We start from the raw sequence: 11,729 nt of genomic DNA on the forward strand, positions 1-11,729 counted from the left end.
ATCCATTATTGAAAATGGAGCATTGAAGTCTTCAGTTTGTTGAAGAATCTTTTTTTTTTCAATTCTGTTTTTGCTTCATGTACTTTGGGCCTCTCTTATTAGGTACATACATGCTTATAGCTGTTATCATTTCTTTTTAGCTTTTTATTTTGAAATAATTTAAGACTCAAAGGAGTTACAACAATAGTACAGAGGTCACTTGTACCCTTCACTCAGCTTTCCCTAATGATAACATCTTACCTAATCCTAGTACACTTGTCAAAACTAGGAAATTGATATTGGCACAATAGTAGTAACGAAACTCTACACAGACTTTATTCAGATTCCACCGATTTTCAAATATACTCCTTTTTTATTTTTATTTTATTTGGTATAGATTACTGTGAAATTTTATGTCACATGCAGATACATGTAACCACAACCACAATTGGGATACAAAATCTTATATTTTTATAAAGTATTTTTTAAACAATGCTATATGCTTAGTTGAATAAAAGCCAGATATATAGCTTTAAGAGTCAGTGTTGTTTTGATTGTATAAAAAGAATGCTACAGAACACTGGATGGAAACAAAAGGTAATGATGAATAACCTAGGAAGTAGCTAGGGTCAGGAAGGATGCTAGGTCTGCTGGAATTAGATTCAATTGACCTTGTAGAGAAGAAATTGACCTTGTCTTAGTCACAGGCCCCTCCTGGGAATGATGTGTCTGATGGAGAGAGAGGCCAAGTGTGATTATAGTTTAAGATTTGGGGTCCTGGGATCCCTGGGTGGCACAGCGGTTTGGCGCCTGCCTTTGGCCCAGGGCGCAATCCTGGAGACCCGGGATCGAATCCCACATTGGGCTCCCGGTGCATGGAGCCTGCTTCTCCCTCTGCCTGTGTCTCTGCCTCTCTCTCTCTCTGTGACTATCATAAATAAATAAAAAAATTAAAAAAAAAAAAAAGATTTGGGGTCCTTTCTGGCCCTTTCTTGAATTCATGAGCAGTGTTCAGGCCAGGAAGAGCCAGTCTCACCAGCAGTCTGCAGAAAACTTAAGGGCTAATTTAAATCCCTAATCACTGATAACCTTGCAAGTTTCCTTTTTTTAGAAACCTAGCCTGTATAATGGCCAGAGAAATGAGGGGTCTATTTAGGGAAGATGGTTATAGGTAAGGCAGTATTGTGAGAAAATATTAGGGGCAATATTATCAGACTGGTAAGATTTTTCAGATCATGACAAATGATACAAAGCTGGAAGGAGGAGTAAGAGGATCTGGGCAGTATGGTGGGACTGCTGTACCAAGGTAGAAGAATCTATTCAGTGAAGGCCTTAAGGAGAGAGTCTTGGGTGGATGTCCTGGAAAATCTGAATGGAGGTCCACTTCATGCAGGGCCTTTGCAGTAAGCCTAGGAGGTTGGATTTTTTTTTTTCCTGAGGACACTTGGCAGCCATTGAAGGTTTTAAACAAGATAGGAACGTGATTGAATTTGATTTCTAAGACCTCTCTCCAGCTGTGCCGTAGAGACTGAATCAGAGGATTCATGAGTAAAAATGGTGAAACTTGGTAGGAGCCTGTTTGGGAAGTCCAGATGATTTGGCCTTGCACTAGAATGAGATCATGGAGTAGGGAAAGCGGAGAGACTGAAGATCAATTTAGAGGAATGATTTTATAACAGTGAGCAGTGATTGTGCAGGATAGGAGCAATGGGAGCATCCTTGATGGATGTTACTTTTTGATTTGAGCATTCTTTTAAGGTCCAAATTTATGATTCAAATCCATGCTTTTTACAGTTTTCCTTTTCCACAAGATTGTTTTTCCAAAATATTTAAAATTACAGTATTTTCTGACATCTGATGTCTGGAACTTCCCATACAGCATAAAGGGCCAAACTTCCCATACAGCATGAAAGGCCAAAATCATTTTACCAGTCATTATATAGTTCTTGCTTTTAGTGCCCCTCTCTGAAGTATAACCTTGTAGCATCCCCAGTGTAAGTGGCATTATCATTGGATTGCAGATATAGATCATACATTAATCACAGAAGAATCTTCTTACCAGTTGTTCTAAGTTTATTCATCTCTCTAGATTTTCCAACTGTTTATCTTTTCTGCAACTTGCTTTTGGCTGGTCCAACTACTCTGGACTTTAGCAAGAACAAAGAGACTATCCTAAGCAGCAGGGTGCCTGCACAAGCTGTGACAACTTACACGAAGTATCTCCTTATGTCTCAACCTCCTTGATTTCTTTTTTTTTTTTTTTTAAGATTTTATTTATTTATTCATAGAGACAGAGAGAGAGAGGAAGAGACACAGGCAGAGGGAGAAGCAGGCTCCATGCAGGGAGCCCGATGCGGGACTGGATCCTGGGTCTCCAGGACCACACCCCAGGCCGCAGGTGGCGCCAAACCGCTGTGCCACCAGGGCTGCCCAGCCTCCTGAGTAGTTAAGTAACTGTCCAATGTCATACAACTAGCAAGTCATGGAACTAGGATTCACACCCAAGCAGCCTGGATCTTTGCTCTTTCTCACATCATATAACTTCTCATAAATGGTTGCCATAGTTTCCTCAGTTTCCATTAGAATTTTTTTAGAATTACATAAAACAATTCCATTGTTGTGTAAAGGTAACAATCTTCTAGGAGACTAGTATAAGCACATGTACAAATATATTCTAATGATGCTGGCTTGTTTATGCATTACTGCCATGTGCATGGGAAGTGCTGTGGAGAGGGCAGTGAAGCTGTGAAGGAGCAGAGGTAGGAAGACAGTTCCCTCACCTATTAAATAATTAAAAACATGAAGTGATTACTCTGATTCTCACTGTTGTAATGTCATTATCTTTAGCATGTCTACCTTTATTTGCACTGGAATATCCTTAATCTAGCAATTAGTTTAGTTAACATTAATTGAACTATGTGCTAGGGATTGGTTATATCATGGTGAGTGAAATAAGTATTATGGTAGTTCTAGGGCTACTTTAGGAGAAATATCAATAGATAAATTAATAAATGTGTAATTGCAGAATTAAGAAAAAAGATTACGAAGGAAAAAAACAGGGTACTTGACAGAAAATTAAGATATTTACAATGAAAGAAACTGGCCATGCAGGGATTCTGGAGCAGAGCACTCATGGCAGACAAAGCATTTCCTAATAGAGTCTAAGATGAGAACGTAATTGCCATGATAGTCCATTGGAAGCCAGTAGAGTAGGTACAGAGTGAGTGAAGGTGAGAGCATCTTAAAATGAAGATGACTAGAGAAGCAGGGTTCAAATAATGCAGAGTTTTGCAGGTCTAGTGAGGAATTTTGTATTTTATTATAAGTACAGATGGGATGAACTGTGTTTAAACAGGGAGTCCCACACTTTGAGTTGCCTGTGAATCCCTGAGAAAGATTAATAAAAATGCCAATTCATGAAATAGTATTTACTCTGCAGATACACTGAAGGACAGATAGGCAATACAGAAGTAAACAAGTTAAAGTATAATATCTTAGAGTTTAGAGGTAAAGTATACTGATGTCTGCAAGATGGATGGATGGATGTAGAGAGAGAAAGATACATGATGAGGCAAGAGCCAAATGTTTATTAATAGAATCTAGGTATGGGAATATGGGAGTTCACTGTCTCAGTTCTTTTAATTTTTCTGTATATTTGAAAGTTCTCATAATAATGTTGGGGAAATAGATGATATGTGATGATAAATGCACTGCAAAAAAATGCAGTAAGTAGAGTAATGAGGCCCCTGTTTTGTAAAGAGAGGTCTCATGTTTGAGTAGAAGTCAGAATGAAGTACTTGAACAAGCCATATTAATATGGAAGTTCTTTACAGGCAGAGATTCTGAAGGAGTAGTGAGCTTCACAGGTTTGAAGAACATCCAGTTGGTCAAGAGCTAGAGCAGAATCACTTAAAGGGAGATCTGCTATGAGGTCAGAAAGAGGTAGTGTAAGGCAGGTTTAGGGAGGGTTTTGTAGGCCTATAAGGACTTTGACTTTTACTCTGTACCAGATGGAAATCCAGTGGAAACTGAGGCAGAAGAAAAGCCTAATCTAGCTTACTTAACAAGAACGCTCTGGCTTCTGTCTTAGGTGTGGGATATTAAGAGGGCAAGAATGAAAGTAAGGAGCCCTGTTAAGAAAGTGTGTTAACTTGGTGAGAGATGGCTTTGGACAAGGTAGTAGAGATACTGGTAGAAGTAGTCAAAATCTGGATATATTTTGAAGGTAGAGATGAGAGGACTTGCTGTTAGAATGTCCTACTCCTTTAGATTCTCATTTAGTGGGTGCCTGGGTGGCTCAGTATTTCAGCGTCTGCCTTTGGCTCAGGTCCTGATTTGGGGTCCTGGGATCGAGTCCCCCATCAGGCTCCCTGCGGGGAATCTGCTTCTCCCTCTGCCTATGTCTCTGCCTCTCTATGTGTGTCTCTCATGAATAAATAAATAAAATATTTTTTAAAAAAAAGAACGATTTTCATTTAGTTTGTCTGCATGGTTCCTGGACATCATATTTGTAACGTTCCTCAGCTAATTCCGAATTTCACAGAGGTGAAGAACTACTTCTTCACAAGCTCCCCTCATTTTCTTTATTCTCACCCCCCACGCTCCACATCCTAGGCTTTTTTTCAAATTTCAGAAAGTGCTGTGTTTAGGAGCTGTTTAAATTATTCACTAATATTTTTAGTTTGCCATTTCTACCTTAGAACTTTCCTATCTCCTGCCACATAAAAATACTTCCCATTTTCTTTCTTGTTATCTTACAGATTGGGAGTCCAGAAGAGAAACCAAGAATTTATTTTCCAAGGAGCACAGTAATGAAATTAAATCATTGCACATGAAGATAAAAAGACTTACAAGTTCTGACCTTGAGTGCACTAGGGTCAGAGATAACAGAGAAATCAAATGCCACTTGGAGAGACAACAGGAGGGACATTTCAGACAGGCTGTCATAGCCTCTGAAGAAAGGTCTGCTGCCATTCAGTGCACAGTTCAAAGTGTACCTCAGACAATTCATAGTAGAGGGAAAACCTATGAATGCAAGGGATGTAAGGAAACTTTCAGGTGCCAATCACACCATATTCAGTATGAAAAAAGTCATAATAAGGAAAAAGACCCTAAATGTGGAGAGTGTGGGAAAGTCTTTAATAGTAGGTCAAACTTGATTAAACATCGGAGAGTTCATGAAAGCAAAAAAAGTAAAGAAAATAAGAAATGTGCCTTTATCCATGGCTCTGAAATTACTAAACCTCAGAGCATTAATACTGGTGAGAAACCTCATAAATGTAAGGAATGTGGGAAAGGCTTTCATTCTAGTACACAACTTAGTAAACATCAAAAGATCCACATAGGTGAGAAACCCTATAAATGTAAGGAGTGTGGGAAGGCTTTTCCATCTACCTCACAACTTAATTTACATCAGAGAATTCATACTGATGAGAAATACTATGAATGTAAGGAATGTGGGAAAGCCTTTACCCGTCCCTCACACCTTCTTCGACATCAGAGAATTCATACTGGTGAGAAACCCCATAAATGTAATGAATGTGGGAAAGCTTTTCGTTATGACACTCAACTTAGTCTTCATCAGATAATTCATACTGGTGAAAGACGTTATGAATGTAAGGAATGTGGGAAAGTATATAGTTGTGCCTCACAACTAAGTCTACATCAAAGAATTCATACTGGTGAGAAACCTCATAAATGTAAGGAATGTGGGAAAGCTTTCATCTCTGATTCACATCTTATTCGACATCAGAGTGTTCATACTGGTGAGAAACCATATAAATGTAAAGAATGTGGGAAGGCCTTTCGTCGTGGCTCAGAACTTACTCGCCATCAGAGAGCTCACGCTGGTGAGAAACCCTATAAATGTAGGGAATGTAGAATGGCCTTTACTTGTAGCACAGAACTTATTCGACATCAAAAAGTTCACACTGGTGAGAGACCCCATAAATGTAAGGAATGTGGGAAGGCTTTTATTCGAAAGTCAGAACTTATTCATCATGAAAGGAGTCATAGTGGTGAAAAGCCCTATAAGTGTAAGGAATGCGGGAAAGCCTTTGGTCGTGGCTCAGAACTTAATCGACACCTGAAAATTCATACTGGTGAGAAACCTTACAAATGTAAGCAATGTGGGAAGGCCTTTATTCGTGGCTCACATCTTAGTAAACATCAGAGAATTCATACAGGAAAGCGGAGTGAATGAAGTCATGTGGGAAGGCTCAAAATGTTACTGACCTCTGCAATGTCATACTAGTAAAACACAAAAACCTCTGATTTTTAAGGAATGTGGGAAAACCTTTGAAGATAACAATATCGGAGTTCACACTATGGACTTTATTTGAGGGCTGGAATTTATCTGATAGGTGTTACTGCTGAGATACTTTATAAATGTTAGGGATTGAGAGGGTTTTATTTATGTTCCAAAATTTATTAAACATCAGATTCAATTGGCATAAAAGTGAGAAAACTCCCTGAATGTAAGGAAAGTGGGGAGGCTTTGGAAGGCAGTTAATGTGTCAGACAGTTGTACAAATGTTTCTCAACATCAGGGTCATTTGCCCTGTGGGAAATCAGAGGGTTCATAATATATAAATGTTATAAATATAGGAGACCAATTTGCTTTAGCTAACAAGTTATTCATTTCATAATTCATACTTGAGGAAGGCTACAGGAATGTTAAAAATGCAGCAGATTCTTCTGTCCCGCTCAAATCTTAAGTATTTGCAAGCTCATCCTCTAAAATGGAACTGAAGCAGAGTAAGAAAGGATTTAACCAATATTCAGTCTTTACTTGCCTTATAGGGCAAATTACTTAACTGGGTCTAAACTTTCTCACTTATAAATTAGCAATATTAGCCCCATCTTGTTAGTATTTTTAAGATTAAATAATTACATATTACATACTGTGGCTCATATTTAAAGTGTATTAAACAAGAGCTGCTTTTATTTTCATATTTGTGGATAGAAATCAGAGAAAAGCCTTATATGTGTAGTGACTATAGGAACATTTTACATCATCTTTTTATTGAATATCAGGTAATTCCTTCTGGAGAAAAATTAAAAACTGAATCTTTCATTCATCTTGCCCTCTTGCCTCACTAGGGGAAAGGAAATAAGGCAAGTTATAATTCAGAAAGAATGACAAAGAGACAACTATATGTTGAAATTTGTAGGCTGCGACAAAGCTATTCCTAGGAAAATTGACTTCTTTTAATATATGTAGAAAATGTGGACAATTAATGGCCATGATTCATTGCCAGTTCACTGTACTTGGTGAACTGCCGGTTTTAATGGGTTCCCTGAAAACACTTGTTGAAGTAAGAGGAATGAAAGAGTGAATGAAGAAGCATTCGACTCTAGTGTGTAGAAAAGCTAACAAATTAAGAGAGCAAAGCCAAACAAAACAAAACAAAAACCTTGAAAACATATTGGGATGGGGGGAAAAAATCCTCAAGCATCGTTAATGAGAGAAAATGTAACTATAAAAAGGAAATTTTAAAGAAATAAGGCAGTATTGTGGCAGACACTGTTGGTTGCCTATCCATGCTCCCTCTACCAGGAGCACTGCCTGTTGCCCATCTAAAGTCTAGGTCTTGCTCTCCTAGTTTGCTTTGCATCTGCTTTGCATTCCTAGCCATAGAAGACCTGAGCAAAAGTCTGCACGTATGCTTTAAGTTTTCTTTCCTAACAAAATAGGAAATAGTCCTCTTACATTACAGGATGCATGACTATATGTCTGTGCAATACCTGGAATTGTGGCCCATGTTGCTGTCAGATGTGGTGAGAGGCTAAGATTGGCACAGCAGATAGATGGGAATTACCTGCACTCCTGACATTTTTGGGCTAATGAAATAATGCAGAGCTGTCCTGTCTCTGGGTTTTTAGTAAAATAAGAAACTTCATGCATGTGTTGTAAGTTTATACTCAATTTTTTATGATAGACTTGAGTCCTGGAAAAAAAATATTTTTACATATTTATTCACCTTAATATTTAGTAAGATGAGAAAATGTTTATATTCAACTTTTTATAGTATATCTGAAATTGCGGGAAAAGCATTAAATATTTTTAGACAAGTGTATACACATATTCTATTTTGATTAATAAGACACAGGAAATGTTTTCTTTTTTACTTCTAACATTGTATAGAATGTATTGATATTCAGCTTTTTTAAAACATGTCTGAAATCCTGAAAGAGTATTTTTCCTGAATAAAGTAAGAACCAATAAAAAACTGATTAAAGAGGTATACCATGATTCCTCTAGTATCAGCATATCTAACAGATAAAATCTTCTAGTCTCCAAGATACAGTCACAACTATGAGGGAAGCATAACTCTTTGAAGAAATTTGGAAAAGGACAACATCCAAATCAAATCAGCTATAAAAACAATCTACTATATTTATGGTATATGAATATTCCAATTAAAATAGCAAGTCAAGGGCAGCCCGGGTGACTCAGCGGTTTAGCGCCGCCTTCAGCCCAAGGCCTGATCAAGAGACCTGGGATTGAGTCCCACGTCGGGCTTCCTACATGGAGCCTGCTTCTCCCTCTGCCTGTGTCTCTGCCTCTCTCTCTCTGTGTCTCTCATGAATAAATAAATAAAATCTTTAAAAAAATAAAAAAAATAAAATAGCAAGTCAAATTTAGCAGCCTATTGGAGGAAATGGAGGGGGGGCAGTTTAGTCCAGAAAAAAATAGTTCACGACCTGTCCCAATTGTTTTGTAATGTAACGTATAAAGGTAGTGTTTACACATTGAAAACTAGACCCTAAAATAACTATTTCCCACGGAAAGCAATAAATGAGAAACTATTATAGCATGTATGTTCAACTGCTATGAAGTCACTGCAGTTATCCACTTAATCCTACCTCCTGGGTTACCCACACATTAGAATAATTACCATCAGTGGATTCCACTTTAGCCTCACACTTTAGGAAATAATACATACTTCAGATAAGTTTAATATAAACCTGAGTAAATTAAATCAATCGTGGATAATGTCAGCCTATTGTGGGACAATTTATAATAAAAATTCAAGCATTTAAATTTTTTTTAAGTAAGCTTAAAAACGTAGGGCTTGAACTCAAGACCCCGAGACCAAGAGTTTCATGCTCTACTGACTGAGCCAGGCAGGCACCCCTACCTAAGCATTTGTTAAAGGAGGGAAATCATTGCTAAATTTTATCTGCACTGGCATAATTATTTCATAAGTCTGTTCTTGAAAGTTATACATACTGTTTTAAGAGGACAAGTTATGGGCAGCACAGGTGGCTCAGTGGTTTGGCACCTCCTTCAGCCCAGAGCCTGATCCCAGAGACCCGAGATCGAGTCCCCCGTCAGGCTCCCTGCGTGGAGCCTGCTTCTCCCTCTGCCTGTGTCTCTGCCTCTCTCTCCCTCTCTATCTCTGTGTCTCTATTGAATAAACAAAATTAAAAAAAAAAAAAAGGACAAGTTCTGCCCTAAGAAGAAATTGAAGAATTAATAAAGGTAGGCAAAACTAGGCATGACATGATGCTGGTTTCATTATAATTCCTAACATTTTTTCAGTTATAAAAAATGTTAAGAGATGATTCTCTTTTAGTTTTTGCCTATGTATACACATTTCTCTTTTCAAGACTTCAAAGTTGTATTCTAATTTTCTATAACGTATAAAAAAACAGGTATATCGTAAAGATTTTTAAAAAATCTATCAGGGTGCTGGACTGACTCAGTCTGAAGGGCATGCAACTCTTTTTTAAGTGGAGGGACACCTGGGTGGCTCAGTGGTTGAGCATCTACCTTTGGTTCAGGTCGTAATCCCGGGGTCCCGGGATCAAGTCCCACATTCATCTCCCCACAGGAGCCAGCTTCTCCCTCTGCCTATGTCTCTGCCTTTCTCTGTGTATTCATGAATAAATAAAATCTTTTTTTAAAAATTCTTTTGAGAAAGTGAGTGACAGCATGAGCAGCGGGGAGAGTCAGAGGAAGAGGGAGAAACAGACTCCCTGCTGAGCAGTGTGCACAACTCGGTGCTTAATCCCAGGGCCCCAGGATCATGACCTGAACCAAAGGTAGATGCTCAACCACTGAGCCACCCAAGATGCTTAATCACCTGAGCCCCTCAGTCACCCCAAAAGGCATGTAACTCTTAATCTTGTGGTCATGAATTCAAGCCCTATGATGGATGTAGAGATTATAAGTAAGTGAAATTTAAAAAAAAAAACGACAAAAAAAACCTATGCTTACTCTCTGAATTGCCAATACCAACAGCCTCCCACGCTTTTTGCCATACTCAAGAAGCACGGCCATATCTAGGAAGTTTGTTTTGGTGGTGTAGTGTGTGTGTATAGCATAGCTGGAACAGAATTGTGCTTATGTATTGAAGTGCAGTCTTCTTTTCTCACTTGGTAGCAGACCATGACTGGACTTCCTTCCAGTCAGAACCTGCAGGTATAGCTTTTTAGCTTTAGACTCATTCATGATAAAGACATAATATATGCAGCCCAGTCTTCCACTAGTGAAAGTTCAGATTTGTTATTTTACAAATAATTGGAAAACAGTTTTACTACATACGTATTGTTTCATGTTGGTGTTTATATTTCTGCTGAGTGGATAGATTCCCACCAGTTGGATCCCTTGCCTTACAGCATGGTATATTTTAAATGCAATAGTTAATACCTCATTATTTTCTGAAGTTTGACATTGATATAGGAATGTATGTCCATTCCCAACAACTTCAACGAGGACTGAATCTTGTTAAATTGAGTGAAGAAAAAAGTGCCTTTAATTTGCATTTTCTTAACTGCCAATGAAGTGGACTATATATCATGCCTAAGAGTTATTTGAATTTTGTTTTTGTGAATTGCTTGTTTTTATGTATTCTCTTTTTTAAATTGAAGTAGTTTTTGAAGCAGTTTGTAGAAACTTTGTTTTGTCATATACTTTGCAGTTGTTTTTCTTAGTCTGGCATGTATTTTTTTTGCCTTTTTTAAAGGCAAAAGAAATCAACAGACTTTTTCTGTGAAAGACCAGATAGTAAATATTTTAGGCTTTGTGGCCATAAAGTCTACTCTGCCTTTGTAGTGTGAAAACATACATAAATCAATGGTTCTCAACCAGGGGTAATTTTGCCTTTCCTACTCCTAACTTGACATTGGGCACTGTCCAGAAACATTTTTGGTGGTCACTTTGAGGGGGACGGCTGCTGACATCTGTAGGCAAAGGCCAGGGATACTTTGAACACCTTACAATGCATAGTACAGTGCTCACAACACATCTATCTGGTCCAAAATGTCATGAGTGCCAAAACTGAGAAATTCTGAATTTACACAATCAACAGGCCACATTTGGCCTGCAGGCTGTAGTTTGCTCACCCCTGTTTTAAATAATTCTTTTTTGCTGTATGAGATCTACTTTTTTGGTTTTGTGCCTGAATTGTTTCTTTCTCTTAACTTTTCCAAATTTTCTTGTTTTATGCTTTAAAATTTTGACTAAATAAAATAATTCAGAAAAACAGTAGCACCTGTGTAACTGCTGCCTACTAATTAGACATCTAATTGTCTTTCATTAAAATTTTATCAAAGAAGCACTTAGGTGGCTCAGTTGGTTAAGTGTCCCACTCTTTGGCCAGGTGATGATCTTAGGGTCGTGGGATTAAGCACGCGCACACACCATCAGGCTCTGCATGCTCGGTGTGGAGTCTGTCCCTCTCCCTCTATTCTTCCCCTGGCTCGCTTGCTCACTCGCTCTCTTTCTCTCTCAAAATCTTTTT

The 11,729-nt window shown here is 38.2% G+C and overlaps 1 protein-coding gene across 13 annotated transcripts in view; it reads left to right on the top strand.

Annotated features, from left to right (window-relative positions):
- ZNF568 (zinc finger protein 568) overlaps positions 1 to 11,476 on the top strand; it is an 81,382-nt gene extending 69,906 nt beyond the window's left edge. For all 13 annotated transcript variants that reach the window (XM_077897959.1, XM_077897515.1, XM_077897992.1 and 10 more), the window contains one exon: positions 4,740 to 11,476. In XM_077897959.1, the coding sequence (XP_077754085.1) occupies positions 4,740 to 6,181 (1,442 nt within the window). In that variant the 3' untranslated portion in view covers positions 6,182 to 11,476. The remainder of the gene's footprint in view (positions 1 to 4,739) is intronic.
- The last annotated feature ends 253 nt before the right edge of the window (positions 11,477 to 11,729 follow it).

This window comes from Canis aureus, chromosome 1 (genome assembly GCF_053574225.1).
Source record: "Canis aureus isolate CA01 chromosome 1, VMU_Caureus_v.1.0, whole genome shotgun sequence".
NCBI lineage: Eukaryota > Metazoa > Chordata > Mammalia > Carnivora > Canidae > Canis > Canis aureus.